The following is a 21,217-nucleotide window of genomic DNA, read 5'->3' on the forward strand; positions in this document are numbered from 1 at the left end:
TCATGGGTGTGCAAGTGCATGTTGGGGCCAGCAGCCAATGTTACTGTCTTCTACTATCACTCTCCATCTCATCTTTTTGAGATAGGACCTCCCAGTGTACTCATAGTCCCCTGATTGGCAAGACCAACTGGCCAGCAAGACATGGGGATCCTGTTGTCTTCTCCTCCCCCTACATTTAAGGTTACTGATGTGCATAACCACAACTGGCTTTTACATGACTATGAGAGATCTGAAAATCTGATGTTTCTGCTTACATAGGAGGCCCTTTTTGATTAGGGAAGGTTGTCCTCTAAAATAACTTGCCCATTGAAAGAGTTGTTTCTATTTCTTAAGAAAACTTGGGAGATATCCTTAAGGAAAAGAACCAGTAATGTCTCCAGTGTGTTTCTTCACAGTTGCTTCCCAGTAGAAGTTTTCTATTTAAATTTTAATACAACTTATGCCTTCCCACCCAGGACACAAGCTGTGCTTGAGCTAGTGTTGAATGGTTTAATTATATTTCTATTGTTTTGGCATTTGTGTGTGTTTTCAATTTAAAAGAATGCTTCACAGAATATCTTTGTATATCAAATATCTATGCATTTTTGAATTTTTACTTTTATAGTGAGTCCCAAGGGTGTGATTTCTAAATTAATGGGTATGACCAATGTTATGGCCCAGATACTGTTATCAAGTGGCTTCATCCCAAGGGTCACATTTGGCATAATGAGACCACAGATATCCTAAGGCTGTGGTGATTTGTATGTGCCAGGAACAGCAGAATTCTCTTAGTAAAACCAATGGACAGATGTTGAGGACGTCTTTGGAGAAGGAAGTTAAACCATGGACATTTGCTGAACCAGGCAGTGGCTGTGAGCTGTGGGCCAGGGATGCTTTTGAATTTCCCAGCATCCACCCACAATGCCCATTTGGAAGCTGACCATCTTTGATGCCTATTCTCTGCACGGATAGTGTTCCAAGGAGGAGCTGGACAACCACACTTCTTTCTCCTTTCCAAACCTTCTGAGCATCATAGCATTTTCCTTGGGTTGTACCTCATCTCCCCCACTCTTGGTTTCTCAATTTACTCCTTAGGATCTTTCCAGAAACTGTCTTTGGCAGTTCCAAAATGAAAGCCACCTAGTGATGAAACAAACAGATACAATCATGCTTGGAAACCATCATTTCCCACAATGACTGTTGTCTTGAGTCATTACTTTTATTACTTCTTTGGAAACCACCCACAGATCAGGATTTTCCCCATGTGACAATAGTTAAAACTGCTAGTGCTTGGAACACATAGGCCTTCACCTCTCACCAGGCCATTTTCTTCTCATCTACTGGTCAGTTCTTAGAGTAAGAACAATGTGCTTTGGGGAGGATCCAGTTAAGAAAGACAAGTAAGGCTGAAGCAGAAACTGGGGCATGCATATTCCTAGAAGGCCAGGCCAGGGAGCAGGGACCCACCTGCTTTTCCAGCTTACATCTTAGGGCCCTGAATGTTTACCTTTCTGGGGTACATTTATGGGGCAGTCACTGTCTTCACGTGCTTCTGAAGTTCCTTGGTCAGTGCGTCTGGGTCATGAGACGCATAGGCTGGAGAAAGGACTACAAATGCTTTCACCACCTGCAGAGAAGGAACCCCCAGAAAGGATCAAGCCTTCAGGAATGTTGCTTCTCGCCTCAAGCTAGCCTTGTGGGTATGTGACTACTTAAACATGAGGGTTCCTTGAACACAGATAGTGACATGAACAACACTCCCCTATTGTCTGCCTGTTCATAATAAACTACTGAAGCATCGGCTTTTATGGAGTCATTTTAGAGCCTCATTCTCCATGGCACTCCCCATACTTGTAATGACTCCATTAGGAGCCAGCACGGATTCCTTTAAGATAAATGCAAAGGCACTGGAGGAAGTAGCTTCCTAATGCCAATGGCCATTTACTTCCAAGTTTTCCTGCAGGAGGATAGAGGGGGAGGGGTTGTCCAGGCAGAGCTGAGGAAAACACACCTTTGTTTCAGGGGCCTCTGAGTCTTTGGAGAATGCTGCATTTAAGTATCTCCCCAGGAAGCATGGAGCTACACCACTGTTTCTGTTTCAGTAATTTCAAGAGATGTTATGCACCTTGGCTCTGTTTGCTCAGGTGTCTCCTACAATTTGCCTCCTTATAAAGAGGGAACAGTTGTTTAAAACACAATTCCTAGGCTGGTGAGCAGTTCAGAGAGTAAGTGCGGTTAATACTGAGCCTGATGACTGAGCTCATTCCATGGAACTTACACGATTTGACTCTTGCAAACTGTCCTCTGACCTGCACACATGTGCTGTGACATGTGCACATTTATTCACGTGCATACACACACACACACACACACACACACAAATTTAAAAATACCTTCAAATTGTGTCTCCTAGTAATGTGAGAAACTATATCCATAAAGTCTTAGCACTATGGCTGCCTCAGTGTGAGCTGAACAAAGACAAGACCAACAGAAATGCCAGCATAGACAGCTGTCAGCTCTACAAAAGAACTACAGGCAGCTGGGGAATACAGTGAATGGGAGAGAAAGTCTCCCCCAGGCAACATTACACCAAATAGTCAGTTCTGAACACATATAGACAAGTAACATTATATTGACTGAGCAAGTTATATTTAGCAACATATATGTGTATATTCACACACACATATATATATATATGTGTGTGTGTGTGTGTGTGTGTGTGTGTGTGTGTAATAAAAATTAATAAGAGAAGAGGCCATAAATTTGAAAGTGGACAAGAAGGGGTATATGGGAGGGCTTAAAGGGAGGTAAGGAGGAAATGTTTAATTATATTATTATCTCAAAAATAAAATAAAAAATAATTTCTGATAGCAATGGATGAGCTTAAAGGGCCACTTGGTTGCAGGTCTATAGCAACATTAAACTCTGTTAACTCCCTTTTTTTTAAGGGGTGGTTGTCCTTACACACTTCCTAAAGGTGTGAGCTTACTTTCATTTTGTGTCCAGGCAAACTTGGCTTTTAGGAAGAGCTGTCTCTCCCCACGATTACTATTAATCATCTATTGATCACATATTATGTGCCAGACTGTGTTCCACGTACTCTCCAGAACATACACTAACACCACAGTTTCTTCTTCCTCTATCAAACTCATATTTTAGCAGGGAGTCACTTGGCAAAGGGCTTCAGGCCAAAACTCATGCTCTGGGACCCCTCCCAAACCAATCTGACTCAGCAAATCTTACTTGAAGTCTTCAAATCTGTATTTTAAATAAGAAATTTATGGGGCAGCTATGAATCATCCTTTGGTCCCAATGGTTCCGAGAACACAGACTGCTATCACTCTGACTTTTATAGACTAGCTGCTTTTCACTTTAGGATCACGCTGTGGCTATAGCTCACATTTGAAACTGAACTGTCTGCCACACCCAGTTTGAGTGTTTGTTCCCAGCTCCTGGCACTACTTTAGGAAGTGGGGCATTGTTGGTGGTAGTAGGTCGCTGGATATAGGGCCCTTGGTTACGGCCTGCTGTTTACTTCCTGGCTTGCCATGATGTGAACAGCCTGTATCACACACTTGAATTGCTTTCCCAATCTCAGAACAAAGGAATAACCCTCTGACACTGTGACTTGGAGAAGTGTCTCTCCTTGGGTTGGTTCTGCCGGACGTCATGGGCACAGCAGAGCCTTGGAGCTGCTCTTTCCTCTCTCTTGGGACCCACAAAAGAGGGGTTCACCTTTGTCCTCTGAAATCACATTAAATCTGACTAGTTTTTCTGGTATATTAAGGCTATTTAGAAACACTGTCATCCCTCAAGTTGGTTATCCCTTCCAGTTACAGTCCCCATTGACCATGTCTGGTAAGCCTGCTAGATCCTTACCTGAAAACAGAAAAGGTTTTTGTTGTTGTTGTTTGTTTTTAAACTAGAGAGGATTAATTATAGCCTGCGTCCTCCACTGAGATCTCCTGTCCAGTCAGCAGCCTCATTTGGATTGCTTGTGTTGTCTGCTGTCCAAGTATACCTAAACTTTATATTATTCCATTTTGTCTTTTTAGAGTATACTTAGGATTCTGAAGGACGGTAATCAGAAGGAATGTGTGACAGAAGGGTGTACTTTTGGCTTTGTGGTACTAGGGGTGGGGCCGATTCCAAAAGAGGGACCTGCCATTCCTGCTTGTTCCCTTGGGTGCTAATAAATAGAAAACAATGAGGTTGTGTTCTTGGAGGACTGATTACCTCTCCCCGGATGGGGTCTGGGCTGCTGACCACAGCCCACTCGAGGACAGCGGGATGCTCAGCAAGTGCACTCTCCACTTCAACAGGCCCAATCCTGTAGCTGGAAGAGAAAAGTAAACTTTTCTACATGGCTTCCTTTCCCTTACAGACCCTCAAGGACAGGAAGCATAAACCACCTGACCTTGAAGAGTTGATTACATCGTCATTTCTCCCCAAGAACCAAAAGTAGCCATCCTCGTCCATATGGGCTCGGTCCCCAGTGATGTTTTGATGTAAAAGTCTCCTTGCTCTGATGCAGCTGTCTTCTCAGGATTGTCCTGGAAGACAAGGGAAGACCATCAATGATCATTTGGGTACAACCACTTAGTCCAGCCCCTGCCTGGGGAGCCTCCTTGGAGGCCATCCACGCTTCAACACATAGTCTCTTGACTCTCAAGGCTCAAGCTATTCAGAACTCTATGGGGCAGAGACTGCAATCCTGCAGATTTGTGACTTCCCCTCTTTTAACTAGATGAGAGCTGCCAGGTGGGATTTAGAGCAAGTGTCCCCAGAGCATCTTTAGAAGAGTTGAATGCAGGAGGGGACACACAGGGCAATTGGCTCTGGATAAGTGAATACATTAAGAATAGAAGATGGAAAGTAAAGGCCTGGCTTGAAACCCCATTGATATGGTAGAGTAAAGAAAAACTCAAGCTATAATTCTAAAAATTACTTGTGTGTGCTGTGTGTGTGTGTGTGTGTGTGTGTGTGTGTGTGTGTGTGTGTGAATGTAGACACATGCATGCCATTAGTAGAGGTCAGAAACAGCTTCAGGTACCAGTCCTTTCCTTCTACAATGTGTGGATGGGTATTTTATTGTTTGTTTGCACTTTGTGCAGCAGGCTAGCTGGCCTGTGGACTTCTAGGGACTCTCCTGTCTCCATCTCCTCTTAGGAGCTAGGATTTCAGATGCTCATGCTGCTGTGTGGAGCTTGCGGAGTATTCTGAGGATTCAGACTCAGGTCCTCACACTTGTATGACAAGTGCTTTATTCCCAAAGCTGATTCTCCAGCCCAATTCCAAAAATTCTAAAGAATATGTCACTATTTAATAGAGAGAAAAATTACTGGTGCATCAAAAATATAGGTCACTGGTAAACAAATTATCCTAGTCTAAGATATACAAAAATGAATCTTTTATGATTCTATGTATAACTATTAAAAGAGAACAAACTACTATATACTAACAGCAATTTTCCAATTGCCTGGGGTCTGAGACAAAGAGGATTGAGTGTAAAAATTGCTCAGGGATCACTTAGATGTGTAACAGTGTTCATGCCTTAACTGCAGTGGTGACCACACAGGTGTACACTTTTGTCAGAAGTCTCTGGACTGTACACTTGCCATGGGTGCATTCTTTTTAACAAGTAAATTTATCTACATTCAAAAGCTAAGTGATTAATTAATATCTAAAATGTATATCTTAACAAAAGTCTATAAGATAGAGGCACAGAACTCTTACTAGTCTACAAAACATTAAAGAGATAAAAACAAATGGAAAGATAAGAAGAGCCGATAGGAGCTGGTGAGATGGATCACTGGGTAAATGTGCTTTCTACTATACCTGATTATCTGCGTTCAGTTCACAAACCCACAGAGTAAAAGGAGAGAGCTGACAAAAGAACAGAACTGTCCTTTGACTGCCACACATATGACTTAGCATATGCATACACCCACCCCTTCCTCAACCCCACACTTTCTACAATTAATTAGTGTAAGATAATTAGAAAGAACAGGTGGAATGTCAGTTTTTTCTGGGCTGATTTATAGGCTTAATGCAAAATCCAATTAAATTGCTAACCAATGTTTTCATGGGTCTTGAGAAGTTGATTCTAAAATGCACATTCAGTCAGCTTAGTACATGAATGACATGGTGTCTCTGTTTCAATTGGTTTTCAATCCTTGGCTGCACTTTTGAATTATGTAGGGGCCTGACCTTCATAATTCCAAAATTTTGTTGATTTGGTGTAAGTGGTGTGTATGTATCAGTAATAGTTGTAGTTTCTGGGGTGTTTCTGATGTAATCCAGGTCTGAGAGTTTTCTTTTCTTTCTTTCTTTCCTTTCTTTCTTTCTTTCTTTCTTTCTTTCTTTCTTTCTTTCTTTTCAAGATAGGGTTTCTCTGTGTAGCTTTTGCTGTCCTGGGCTCACTTTGTAGACTAGGATGGCCTTGAATTCACAGAGATCCCCCTGCCTCTGCCTCCCCAAGTGCTGGGATTACATGTGTGTGTCACCACACCTGGCTATGTTTGAGAGTTTTATAGAGAATAGTCTGAAGGGACTCTAGCTAAAGTATATCAAGAAGATAGGTAATTGCTGTCTTATTTTGGAACCTTGGACTTAAATCCCAGGATACAAATTCATCCAGCAAACCAAAGAAAACTTGGCTCTTACACAAACTTGCAGTTCGCTCTTTGGTAAGAAACTCTGCTTCCATGAACCTAACTTTTTCTAGCCCCTTTAATCATGATAAAATTGTAGTGTGTTTGTGCTCTCAACACACTCTTGGTTAAGCCTATGGCATTGCATTTTAGGTATGTGACACTGCATAAGCCATTCTGCTTTTTTAGCTTCCTTATCAACAACAGTATTCCTGATCAATAACAGTAAAAACCAACTCAATGTTGTTAGCACAACATTGTCACATTACAGAGATTCATAAAATGTTTGGCATGTAGTGATTGCCATGACTCCTCATGAGTGCTCCCCACCTCTTACCAGATAGCAGTTGAAGAAACAGAAGGGTCTGGTGGGTTTGATGCGGATGGCAATATTTCCTTCTTTTCCTGGAGGCAGGACATTGCCCTCCTCATCTACAATTTGATAGAGATCACAGCATAGCATGTAAGCATCACTTTCATAGCCAAGCTCATCAGCCCATCTTGTACACCCCAGCACACAGATCGCCCCACACACTGGCAGCCTCTAGAGGTTGCCTACCTGCACATTGTAAGGTGGGCTTGCTTTCCCTATAGATCCGGACTTGATCGGCGAGTCTCTTGAATTGCCACAGATGACGACCTGGAGAGAAACCAGTGTTGAGGAGGAAAAGCCTCATTCTCTTGTTTCATGTTGGTGCTTACCTGCTATCTGATTCTTCTTCCTCCCTTTTCTTCTGCCATCTTTCTCTCCTTCACTCTCACACTCTTCCCTTCCCTTAAATTTTCTTTATCTCCTTTTTTCCATGGCCAGCAAACCTCCATGGAGCATTCTAATTAGTGTTCATGGGTGGAAAACTAAATTGTATCACTAAGATCAGAGACTTGGTCCCCCACACACCTTGCTAAGATGGCTGCAGGGTTCCCTGCTTGTTTACAATTTTACTAAATACTCATTGTAGGCTATTCTTGGGCAGCAACTTTCTTGAGCAATTGTGAGTGTTAACCTTCATTGTCAACAGGCTTGAGCTTCACAGAACAGGCAGTGTGTCTCTGGGATGGGTGGTGTGATGAACCCTTTCCCATCATTAGCTCCCACTGCCATGTTGTTCTTCAAGCTCAAGGGACCACATGGGCTTGACTGGACCTTCTAAAATTATAAGCCAAAGTAAGTCTTCCTTTTCTGGTTTCTGCCAGATATTTTAGATACAAAAAATAATTATGATATCTAGAAAGCTACTTTGCAGACCGTGGTGGATGTGAAATTACCCAAGATTGCCTTTAAACCAAAAGGAACCATGGCTAATGGAGTTTCATTGCCAGGTCCTAGAGCCAGGGCAGTTTCTGGTAGGTATCAGGGAGAAGTAAGTAACTGGTACAGATCAGTGACCCTCTCTGATGGGATGAGGGCTCAGATGAGGTGGCCTGGGATACCAACACTCCATTTCAGATTGTCCATAGTCTTCATGGAGCTCCAGGCCTGTCTGGCTCTTCCACTTGTCCCTCACATCAGGGTTGAGGGCTTCTCCGCCAGTCAAACAGTGCCTCAGGCATTGAAATTTGTACCTTTCTCAAGAAGGAAGACAAGGTCATCTATGTCATAGACATTTCCACCTACCCTCTAGCATTGCTAGAGGTCCAGAGCCCCAAAGTTGCTAGAAGATTAATTTTCTTCTATTCACTGTCACCTTCATGTGGCCCAGCCTCTCTCTGCAGCTATGGTCCACAGAGGCAAATCAATAAAACGAATCAATCCTATCTGAATTTGGGATAAAATCGGGTTTTTATGATAGGTTTGGGCATGACAGAGGATTGCCAAAATTAGTTTACTTACAAAAGAGAAACACTGATTGATAATAAATCAGTTGAGGCAATGATCTGATTGAAAGTAATAAGTCAATAAAGTTTTTAATAGATTAAATATAGCTTTCTAAACATTTTGCAATTCCTAAAAATGAATATAAAACTTCCAGAGATCTGAAATAAATAGTGAACCTCTCTCTTAGTTTAAAGTTACCCTAAGTATAAATACATTTGCAATCATTTTCATCTCCCACTTGTATTCCACTGATTCAATTGAATTACTTTGTATTGCTAAACAGCACCCAATTGGTCTTGAAAAATTATCCAGGGACTGCTTCCACGCAAAATTATAATGTGAAGATATTCACAAGAAAGGAATAAATGGGATGGATTCTTATATTTAAAGGAATACATTCAAAATCATGTATGTGCTCCCTTCTTTGGAGTATTTTATGGCCAGGGAGTGTGATTAAGGAAGATGAGTACATGGGAAGACAATGCTTTAGGGCAGGATAGAACAGGGAGACATGGCTTGGAATCACTAAACTACTGAATGATGTAATCACTGAATACCCCTGGACATAGCGCAGTCCAATTAGAGGATTTTCTCAGGATAAGAGCCATACACAGAGTGTTGCCACCTTCATTTGGGTGTCCCAAGACAGATACCCAGGAATGGCTGGCTTGGGTTAATTTGGGCTGGTAGATGGCATATATAGTGTGGTGAGCTTGTTGGTCTAAGCAAATGAAAGATCCTTGGCTACCAACCCCATTCTATAGGTGGAACTGGCCTGTGGGTATAGTATGTTGTGGTGATACAGCTTACCTCAAGGATTTAAGGCTGTCTTAAATCCTTTTGGTGTTCTCTAGGTATGAATTCTGAGGGGCCATAAAATCATCTTCAAAAGCTTAACGTGAGATATGTAGGAGTGTGCTTGTGAGAAACACAGCAGACAGTTACATAGAGAATCATGAGGACACAGAAAGGGACAGAGGTGAAGCAAGAAAGTTGGGAAGACAAAGACAGAGACACTGGGGCAACAAGAGTTGGACTGAAAGGTGGATGTCCATGCAGGTCCTTGTAGGAGGACCCAATAATTGCCACTCAGAGGCTGTACCTTGTCAGATCCTCTTGTACAAGCATCCGGAAAAGGGTTGGGACACAGCAAATAGTAGTTATTGGGAACCTGCAGAGAGTCTAAAGGAAACAAGAGGTGGATAGTTTTCTTAGAGACACTCAGGTGTGATGGGATGGGTAAAATGGAACTTCATAGTCTTATTGACAAAGCAGAGGAGTAGAAACCTAAATACGGCATCCCTCTGTCAAGGTGACCTCTGTGAACCCTTCCTTCTGGCATTTGTACTCTTATGGGATCTCCTCTTACACTACACCAGGGTTGGTCTGTGGGGCTGATAGCATCCAATTGACCTGGTGGGAGTCACCTGAGCTTAGACTATAAGGAGAGGACAGCTTCTGTCTTAGATGCTCTTGCCTCTCTTACTCTCTTGAGTGACTCACCATGGAGAAGCCAAGGTACCAGGTTGTTAGTAAATTCTAGCTGTCCTCAGGATGATGGCACATAGTGAGGAAATGATGCCTCTGGCCAGCATTCAGTGCACAACTGATAAAAGTGCAATCCAGAGTTTACACAGATTACCCAGGATTAACCACGCCCTGAGATAACTACATTCCTAGGTGATAGCTTTGTAAAAATTATTTTTGGAGATTGTGGGAGATGCCCCATAGTGCAAGTATAAGAGCCTGAGTTTGGTCCCCAGAACACAATCCATGAGAAAAAGATCAAGGTGTGGTAGTATATGTTTATAAACTAAGCAGTAAGGTGGCAGAGACAGGTATATCCTTGAGGCTTACTGGCTAGCAGTCTAACCCAATAAACAAGCTTCAGGCCAAAAGCAAGTGGTGCCACCTGAGGAACAACATTTGGAGATAACCACTAAACTCCACACATAAATGTACAGGTACATACATACTTACACACACACTCATTTACCTGCATTAATGTGAACACACAGAAATATAAATTATCCTTACATAGATATGTCATACATTTACCTATTGCACTCATTTTTAAAAGTATTTTTACATTGTGGTACCATCCATCTTCAGAGTTATTTCATCTTTCTAAACCAGATCTGTGCAGCCATTATGTAATACATTCCTGCTCCTTCTTCCCAAACTCATGGTAACCCCCATTCATTCCACTGTGACTTCATGAACATGACTATCCTAGGTAACATATAAATGAGGTCACATAGTGTGTATCCTTTGATGCCTGCTTCTTTCACTTAGCCTGAGTTCCTCCAGATTCATATTTCAGAGTATCAGAATTGCTTTCTTTTAAAGGCTGGTGTGTGTGTGTGTGTGTGTGTGTGTGTGCGCATGCCCGCACGTCCATGTGCATGTTGTACTCGGTTTACACAGTCGTTTCTGGTGAATGCTTGAGTTGCTCCTGCCTTAGAGTTCTGTGAATAGCAGCAATGCTGCTGTTAGTATGGGTGGACTTTGGTGAATTCTTAACAGCAACCTTACAAGGCTTCTTTTCTCCAAAACCACCTGGTAAGGTTGCCCTCAGATTTCTTATCATGGGAAGTTGTGAGATAATAAATGCTTGAGTTGAAGCTGCTGATTTTAATATACAGTATAGCGATAGAGCATGAATATACTGCCATGGCTGGGGACAGTGAAGAGAAAAGCTGCACAGGTGGCTGGCAAGTCTTACATGACAATGATGATGGGAAGCGAATAACAAATAATGTATTGGGAACCTGGCAGCTTTTTGCTCTCATGACAACTTAGAAAGTGAGACTCAAAGAGGTCAGGAGACTAGGATGAGAGTCCACATTTGACCAATGATGAAGCCCATACTTCTAGCCACATACAGCCCATCATGTCTTAAAGAGATGGGTAGGGGGAGATGGGCTCATTTATGTCTCAAGAAATGATATTTAGAGGACAGAACAAAGGTACTCAGTGTCTTCACTGGGTCTATCAATCCTCCTCTCTCTTGATAAGACCTCAGGGAAACAAGACAGGAGGGACCAGGTCTATAGTTGGGTGAAAGACTCACAATAAGGTATGGGGTCAGTGGCACATGCTTTGAGGACTAGACTTTGAATTTTACCTAAGGCCTTGACAAATAGCATGTGTTTTGGCAAGAACATGGGGAAGAAGATGGTGAAAAAGAGGCACGACATGCAGTAAAAGGCTTTGCTAATGTTCGGAGGGATGAAATACTTTTGTTCCTAGGGATCTATTTTGAGCACTAGTAATGATTAAAAGTGGCCAGGTGGACAAGAACCAGGTTAAGGAAGGCTCATCTCATTTACACCCAGGACACAAGAGGTGTTTCATCCTTGGCATAGTGGCATATACTTGTAATCTCAACTCTTGGGACTCAAATGCAGAAGACATCTGGTTCAAGGTTATCCTGGATTACATAGCTTGACTCTGTTTCAAAACAAGGCCTGGAGAAGTAGCTCAATTAAAGGGCATTTGCCCAATATGTGCAAAGCTCAGATTCCCAGCACTGGACTTTTTCTTACATTTAGAATAGTTCTGGCATCAACTCGGGGCAGCTCATGCACAAAAATGCAAGCTCCATTGGACCAGGCAGAGAAGAGAGTCCATGCTGCCTTCACCCAACCTGTGTCAGTTGTGTTCCAGAATATGTCAGATTCAGTTAAGGCCATCCACCTCCTGTCAAAAGTGAGAGAAAGTCAGAGCACTCTCATCAGTGCCTTCACCTTTAGAATGGATTACATTATTCATTTCACAGTATTTGGAGCTCACATCACAGGAGGCACCATTTAAGTTTGTCAAATCCAGACAAGATCCTTCAACTCAACTACTGTCTCAAAAACACATACTCAGCACTTTCTCTGTATTGAATCATAGGACAAGAAGACACAATTAAAAGAACATGTCCTGTGCTTCGCCAAAGTAAAGCCTTCAAGGCCCTGCCTGACTTACCCTCTGCTTGCTCTTTGACCTCCATTTCTACTTCTTCCTCCTTCACTCTCTCCACTCTGTTTACTCACCCACCTTGTTTCTGGACTTTCTAGACAAGCTGTCCCAATACCTTCCACTGGCCACAAAACCCAATCCATAGCTGCACTGGGAATGTTCCACCATCTTGGGGGCCCCTGTGGTTCCACTGGTGAAGTAGATGGCCACTGAATCTCGACTCCTGGTTCTCACGCAGCTGTGCTCTGTAGATGCCTCTCTAGAAAATGCAAGAATACTAGTGACACTAAGAAAAAACACCCGAAATTTGTGGATAAATGGATTGAGCTAGAAATGATCATAATGAGTGAGTTAACCCAGAAGCAGAAAGAATCAAATGGTATATACTCACTTATATCTGCATACTAGCCCAAGGGGCATGTCCCACGAAAGCCTTCACTTACCAGGAAACTGGGACAGAGGGGAAAACATCCTATTGGGACTCTAAATGAGAGACGCATGGGAGAATAGCAAAATAAAAGGATACAGAGGGTCCTAGAAACCTACAAGTAGAACAATATGATAGGCAGATTTGGGCCCAGGGGTCCCGCTCAAACTAAGGCACCAGCCAAGGACAATACAGGAGGTATACTTTAAACCCCTTCCCAGATCTAGCCAATGGTCAGAATATTCTCCACAGTTGAGTGGACAGTGTAATATGACTTTCTCACGTACTCTGGTGCCTCACATTTGACCATGTCCCCTGGAGGGGAAGACCTGGTGGCACTCAGAGGAAGGACAGCAGGTAGCCAAGAAGAGACTTGATACCCTATGAGAATATATAGGGGGAGGTGATCCCCCTCAGGAAGAGTCATAGGGGAGGGGAGTAATGGAAAAATGGGGGGGGGAGGAATGGGAGGATACAAGGGATGGGATAAACATTGAAATGTAACAAGAATAAATTAATATAAAAAAATTAAAAAAAAAAGAAAAAACACCAGTCAGCACAAAAGATTAACAGTGGTAGGACCATTGTTTCAACATGTCGTGTGTGGGATGCTGCGTGGAGGGCTGTGTTAGCTGCAGACACCTCAATAGATAGATACTATTGATATAACCAGTTTGTAGCCAAGGAAAATGAGGCTCAAAATGCCCAAATGACTCATTTGAGAGATCCGCAAAGGCTGGATAGATAGCTCAGACAGTATAGTGCAAGGGAGGAGGAAATGAGTCTAGATCCTTAGCACCTACATAAACGCTGCTTGCATCTATAACGTCAGGCTAGGAGATGCAGAGACAGCCAGATCCCTGGAGGTCACTGAGCAGCCATTCTGCCTAGTTGGTGAGCTCCAGGTTCAGTGAGCCCCCAAAAAGTAATGTGGTGGGAAATACTAGAGGAAAATGCCTGATGTTAACATCTGGCTTGCACATACATGCAATTTCACCTACATGAACAAGCACACACACATGTACCATATACATATAACACACATGCGCGTGCACACACACACACACGCACACACACACAGAGGAAGATGCCTACCTACTTCTTTGAATGGAGCTCAACACTTTGTGGTAGTACATATACATTCTCATGTGTGTAATTCTGTTCATCTGTGACTAGTCCCTTCCATCGCTCAATTCTCAATGTAGAGACATATTTCTAAATGTTTTCTAAAAAGTTAGGGGTTTGAGATTAGGCAATTTCCCAAGCTCTGGGATTTGAAGACTCAGCTAACTCATGGTTCTTAGCCCTGGCTGAGTCTTGTGATCCCTGGGTTAATTTTTAAAAGAAATTCCATTACTTGTACAAAATGAAATCAGAACTTGAGTGTGTTCAGGTAATCTTAATGACAACTGAAATGAAAAAGGATACATCTAGGTTAACCTGACAACTCACCAAAATGTTTAGGAATGAGGATCCAAAGGCCCCTGGTTCAGGGATGTCTGGCTAAATAGATCAATGCTGAACTACACAATTGGTATTTATTCGGTCACATCTGCTCACCCAAGTGATACTCCAGGTCAAAGAGTCCAGCACTCAGTGGCCTGTTTTAGAATCTTCTTTCTTTGTTTTTTATTTTTTATTATTTTATGTGACAAGGCCTGGCTTTCAGCTCTGTAGTTCAGGCTGGCCTCAAACTCACAATCCTGGGAGCTAGGGTGACAGGTGTGAGCCACCAGGTCAGGAATTCTGGTTTCGGTTGAGGACAAATTCTCAAATTTTCAGATAAATGCCTACCACATCCTTGTTACAAGGCAAAGAAGCTTTGAGTGTACCCTGATTCTGACCTTATTTCTTTTTGGCACTTTAGGCAAATCACTTCACTTTTCTAAGACTGTTTTCTCTCCTGTGAAAATAAAGTTACACCTTGTGGGGCTCCAGAGTGATCTGAGCACCCAAGACCTTGTCAGCCACAGAACAGGCATCACCAAATCCTTCCTGCACAAATGAATGCAGGTGAATGCTTGTGTAGCACAGAGCCTGGCATACAGCAAGCACTGATACAAGGCAGCTATTTCATTATTGATGACTTTCTGTGAGCCAAGTGTATCACAAAGTCTAGCTCATCTGCTCTGGCTAAGGATTCCAACCACCTTTGGCACTGTTTTAGAGGACAGTGGGATGCAATGACACACCTAGTAACTGGTGACCTGAAACAATGAGGGGGTCACAGGATGATATCTCTGGCCAGTATCTATTTGGTTCAATCTCTTCATGTTCAACTCTGCTGCTGAAAAGAAAATTGCTCAAAGCCTATCTCATTAGTGCTCTCCTGAAAAGTTCCAATTTACCTCAGGACTTCTCAAAAGTTGATCCAGCCTGGACGACTGGTGTCAGACACCAGAAGCTTGGTTTGGAGGGAAGGGCAGTCAGCACTGATGACATCCACATGTGGAGCTAGGGCATCACTGGTGATGATGGACTTGGCCCTGCCTGCCTGTAGACGGTACTTGAGATCCTTCGATGTCAGCTGGGAGACACCTGGGATCATGACCACTCCTTGGGACACACAGAGAAGGGAGATTGTTAGGGGACAAGGAAGATCCTGAGGTAGAGGCCAGAGACACAATAGCTGAAGATCGTTGGAGCACCTCAGGGAACAATAATAGTAACAGTGACATCCAAAGGACGTGGGGTGCTTGCCTGCGCAAAGGGCTTCCCAGGCATCTTGGTTCTCACAAAGCTCAGAAATGCATGCTTGTGCTAAACATGCCATACATTTTTCAAGAGTCTAGGTCTTTAGACCTCTGTGCCTTCACTAAGTCAAATGGCTTGCCCAAGATTACAAAGTGAATTGTAGTACTTCTGGAATTGTGGGGCTAAAGTAGTATTCAACTGTATGTCCTGGCTAGTTTTATGTCAACTTGACACAAACTAGAGTCATCTGAAGAGTGGGAGCCTCAACTGAGAAAGTCCTCCATAAGATCCATCTGTAGGGCATTTTCTTCATTAGTGATTGGTGTGGGGGGGTCCAGCCCACTATGGGTGGTGCCATACCTGGGCGGGTGGTCCTGGCTTCTATAATAAACCAGGGTGAGTAAGTCATGATGAACAAGCAGCACTCTTTTGTGGCCTCTGCATCAGCTCCTGCCTCCCAGTTCCACCCCTGCTTGAGTTCCTGTCCTGACTTTCTTCAGTGATGGACTAAAATATGGAAGTGTAAGACAAATAAACCCTTTTCTCCTCAAGTTGCTTTTGGTCATAGTGTTCCATCACAGCAGTAGAAACCCTGACTAAGACACTTGAGTCCATGATCTTGAATATATTGTACTGTATTGCCTTAGCAACTCCTTAGTTCAATGGTTTTTTCTTTCATACTTTTAAAATAAAATGTTATAATAAATCTTTGTGTTTTATGTGGATCACATTCTGATAGGTGAGGTTTAGTAGGCAGAGATTCCAGATCTCCCATATTGCTTCAAGCAAAGCTGTGCCAAGGGTGGCATATTCCATCCACCTCCAAGGAGGTGGAATAAGTACTAGGGGGAAAACTAGACATTTGAAAACCCTAGATATACCAGATTATTATATTATATTATATTATATTATATTATATTATATTATATTATATTATATTATATTATATTTCAGAGTACAGATTATTAGTATTTCCCCTCAATTTCGACACACTCATTCACAGAGGGAAACATCTAGTGAGAACAAGAGGCAGAGGGAAAGATCAGTTCAGCACAACATGAGAGCCAAGCTCATGCTATCACTACCCTTTGCTCTGACTCCCAAACTCTTGCACAATTTAATGCTCAGTGTGAACACTATGAGTTGAATGATATTCTTCTTTTATGCATATGTGTGTGTAGAGGGTGCTATGTATGCTTTTGTGTATGTGTGTGTGGGGAGGTACTATGTATGCATGTGTGTGGGGGTGCTGTGTATGCATCTGTGTATGTAGGTGTGAGTGTATCATGTGTGTATATGTGTGTGGGGAGGTGCTATGTATGCATGTGTGTATATGTGTGTGGGGAGGTGCTATGTATGCATGTGTGTATATGTGTGTGGGGAGGTGCTATGTATGCATGTGTGGGGAAATGTTATGTATGCATGTGTATATGTGAGTGTGGGGAGGTGCTATGTATGCACGTGTGTATGTGAGTGTGTGGGGAAATGCTATGTATGCATGTGTGTATATGTGTGGGGGGAGGTGTTATGTATCCATGTGTGTATGTGTATGTGTGAAGGTGCTATATATGCATGTGTATATGTGTGTGTGGGAGGTGCTATGTTTGCACATTTGTATGTGAGTGTGGGGAGGTGCTATATATGCGTGTGTATATGGGCATGAGGAGATGCTACATATGCATGTGTGTATGTGTTCAGGGAGATGCTATGTATGCATATGTATGTGGCTGTGAGAAGGTCAGGAGACAACCTCAGGTATCCTTCCTCAATCACCATCTATCTTGTTTTTGAGATAGTCTCTCACTGGCCTGGAGCTTGCCATATGGGCCAAGCTGGCTAACTGGTGAGCCCCAGGAATCTACCTGTCTCTGCCTCCCCAAGTCTGAGATTACAAATATGTACCACACTTGGCTTGCTTTTTTCTTTTTAATATGGATTCTGGGGCTCAAACTCAGGTCTTTGGAAGCTATGTCCCAGCCCTCTGCCTCTTCATTCCACCTCTCTGTTATCCCATAGAAGTCCTTTGTTTGTTATGCTTTAGGGACAGTGTTCAAATTTGGGGCTCAGAAAGATGTTTGACAGCCAGATCTGTCAATAAGAGAAAGTCAAGCACTACAAACTGACAAGTACGTATGACAACAATGTGGGGATGTGGAGCTGTATTGGCCTCAGCTTCTCTATCTTCTTCAGTGGTGGAGGCTCTACCTCTCATGATAACGTGAAATGTGGCTGTGTATTATTCTTATCTGAGTACCAATAAAAGCTGAAGAGTAGGTGAAGGTGAAATATTCGGTAGCAAAAATAAATAATACTCTGACCAAAGTTTTATCATGAAAAATCTCTTAACACAGTTCCCAGCACATAGGAGGTGCTTTAAAAACTGCAGGAACTCCTAACATTTTCACCCTTACCAAGCAGTTGACTTTAATTATCATAGTATTGTCTGACCTCTGCATGCACTCAGGTTTGTGACTGCTGGGCAAAGGAAATGTGAGCCCCCAATAGTGTTCTCTTGGTTCTGTCTATCAAATCTTGTGGGACCTGCAAAGCTCTGGTGGGCAGTTTCAGTCCTGCCAAGGAGCCCTAACCTTGCACTGACCTGTTCGTATACAAGCCACACTGATCAGCCACCAATCCGGGAGTCGTAGAAGCACCAGCATCATTCTGTCTCCAGGTTGCAGGCCACACACACCCTCTAAGACATTGGCTGCCTTCCTGGACTGCATGCCCAGCTCCTCAAACGTCCACTTGACTTCTGTTCCTGAGCCATTCACCCACCAGAATGCAGGATTTGGGGGCCAGTGCCCTGCCTAGACAGTGGGTACAGCCAGGAAAAAATAGAAGCCATTGATGAGTGGTTTTGTTCATTTTTAAAAAGAGAAACTTTTTTTAAAAAACATTAGTTATGTGTTCACAGAGTTCAAACTCAAAATGATGGTCTGAGGATATGAGTCAGTTGGTAGTATGTTTGTTTAATGTACACAAAGTCCTGGGTCCAGTCCCAGCACTGAATAAACCAGATGCTATGTAGCATGTCTGTAACCCTAGGACTTAGAAGATAGAAGCAAGAGGATCATCTTTGACTACATAGTGAGTTTAGGGCTAGCCTTGTCTACAGAGATCCTCCTTCAGAAAACTAAAAGCCAACCAGCTAAACACAAACCAAGAGGCTTGTTCCTTCTTCATATTTCAGAGAGTAGTCAATTTAATTTGTTACTTACATATTCTCTCAGTGTTGAGTTAGGCAAACATGAGCACAATTTTCATACCAATTTTTTAATGTAAAAGGTAAGATGATCTACACTGTCTCATGTTTTTCCCTGTTTAATTAAAACAGTACTCACATCATTTACACATCACCACATGAAAGGGTGCAACCAGTTGGCTTTTAGCCTAGTTCCACAGGTTGTACAACTGTTTCACTTTTTGTTGATTTGATAAGATGTTGCCTGCTTTGGATCTCTTCCCCATAGATGACCATCAGCAACTGGAGAAAGAGTTTATTTTGGTTTAAAGCTTTAGAGAGCTAGGTGTCCATGATGGTGGGGAAGGCATGGTGCCAGGAGTGGAAAGCCATACAGAGAAAACAAACTGGATGTGGATGATGCCATTAACCCCTAGAGCCTGCCCAGGGCCTTGTCAGAGCTTTTTCAGGGACATGTGAGACCCCTGTGTTGCTCGAGGCTCTAATCACACACTGATTCTGAGATGCACAGGAGTGCATCTGAGGCTTTCAAAGCCCATATACATGTCTCAGGCTCCAGCCTTTGCTTTCTTTTAGCTTTTCCATTACTCTCTTAGCCTTTGGTTTATCTTTCATTGGCCACCTGCATCTAACACTTCATCTGCTTCACACAATCACAAAGTTAAACTACTTGCCTACAGTCATTGTGACAAATGGCTTCCTGGGAATAGATTTGTTTTTATTACTGGTTAAGTTCTGAGTTGGGTCAAAGATAGCCTTGCAAAAGTAACAGCAAGTCAATCAGCTGTCTAGTACCAAATGGTCAGCCCTGAAAACAACATCACACAGACAGAGCAGGTTATCTTTAGGAGTATATGTGTACATACATATATACATGTAACAATAATGATAAACAAGAACAAGGAGGGAAAATGGGAGGCTTTGGAGGGAGGAGAGGGAAGGGAGAGAGTGTGTAACTATAAGAAAATTATATTATAATCTCAAAAATGAAAGAAAAAGATGAGGAAAAGTAACACCAAATAATGATAATTCTTTGGGAATGAAACTTTGAAAAAGCTCTGGTGCCATTCTTCACCTTTTGAGGCTGCCAGACTCCACTGTGGGCAAAGGCTGCTGTTTCCCAGGGCCTCTGAGTGACCAGGGAACTTAAAATGCCTCCAGACTGGGCGTTCAGACTAAGATTCAGTGGACTGCTGTGATAAACACTCCAGCCACCAAGGTCTCTGCTTAGTCCTGAAAATGTGCATTCTCGGTCTTTTTCACTGTTGGACTTGTCACTGTGGCTTTTATGAAGCTGGGAACTTTTGAACATCCCTGGTTTACCATTTGTATGACTTACTCCTTTATTTTTGTTTTCCATCATTAGAAGAACTCTGAGAGTGCCTCACAAGTGGTAAACAGAATCCTCACCAGGTCACAGTGTTGAAATGCACTTGTCTTATAGTCTTGAGCCCCCTTGAAGTATCTGAGAGACTTCAGATGCTCCCTTGGGACACCAGGGCAGGGTGAGCCTCACCTTTTCCAGCTGACTCCACATGTCCAGCACATCATGGGCAAAGTTGAAATACTCAGGCACTGGCTGCCTCCCCAGGTTGATGGCCTCCCAGGCGGCCACAACCTCAGGCACAAGGGGCAGCGGTGGCTGTGTGTGAATCCTGCAGACTCCCCAAGAACTTCTCAGAGCCTGGCAGACCAAACCTCTCAGCCAGAACCTCATGCCTTCTGCCTGTCACCAAAGAGGAGAGACTGTAATTTTAAATTCTGGGACTTGGCTTGAGGAGGAGTCTGTGACCAGCCCTGAGAGTGGCGTAGCTCATACTGAGTGCAGGACACATAGTTGGCCTCATTTTGGTGTGATATTGCTGGGGACTCTTTTCTGAATTGGAAGTTCTCTCTTACCTCTCTCTGTATGGGGGTCTGCATGCATTGGAGGCCTTCAAAAGGATCCCCCAATAACAATAATTTTTTCTACTGTACTAAAGAAAACCTTTAACATGCATTTTGTGTGTTTATGTGTGTGAGTTCACGTGCATGTGGAAGCCAGAGGAAAACTTTGGCTGTTGTTCTTTAGAAACTGCACTCTTTTTTTTTGAGACAAGTTCTCTCCATTGGCTTATAATTTACTGGCCAGCCAGTGCAGCCCAGTGATCCTCCTCTCTCCACCTTTCCATGTAGGCTCTGGGGATAGACAGAGGCCCTGATACTTGCAGGGTTTTATTGACTGACTCATCTCCCAGCCCCTTGACACACATCTTAACTGTTTTCAGTGATGCATAATTGCATAGATTTACAGGGCACACTGTGACATTTCAGCTAATTTGTGCAATGTGTGATGGTTAGGTCAGTGTAATTAACATAGCAGATACCTCAAACAGCATAACTCTGCCCAGTAGAGACAAAAAACTAACCACACATATAACTCACAGCTTTAGAGCACTGAGATGCAGAAAAGTAAAAGGAAACACATAGCACTA

The 21,217-nt window shown here is 42.9% G+C and overlaps 1 protein-coding gene across 1 annotated transcript; it reads right to left on the reverse strand.

The window, feature by feature from the left end:
- Positions 1–617: 617 nt before the first annotated feature.
- On the reverse strand, positions 618–20,460 carry LOC127186409 (acyl-coenzyme A synthetase ACSM5, mitochondrial-like). The gene is given in 14 exon segments (XM_051142795.1): positions 618–1,119; positions 1,487–1,606; positions 4,216–4,315; positions 4,397–4,479; positions 4,482–4,532; positions 6,970–7,075; positions 7,196–7,275; positions 8,075–8,195; positions 9,551–9,630; positions 11,997–12,150; positions 12,533–12,676; positions 15,193–15,400; positions 18,138–18,348; positions 20,260–20,460. Coding segments are annotated over 14 exon segments (1,743 nt in total). The 3' UTR covers positions 618–1,035.
- Positions 20,461–21,217: the final 757 nt, after the last annotated feature.

This window comes from Acomys russatus, unplaced genomic scaffold (assembly GCF_903995435.1).
Source record: "Acomys russatus unplaced genomic scaffold, mAcoRus1.1, whole genome shotgun sequence".
Lineage (NCBI taxonomy): Eukaryota > Metazoa > Chordata > Mammalia > Rodentia > Muridae > Acomys > Acomys russatus.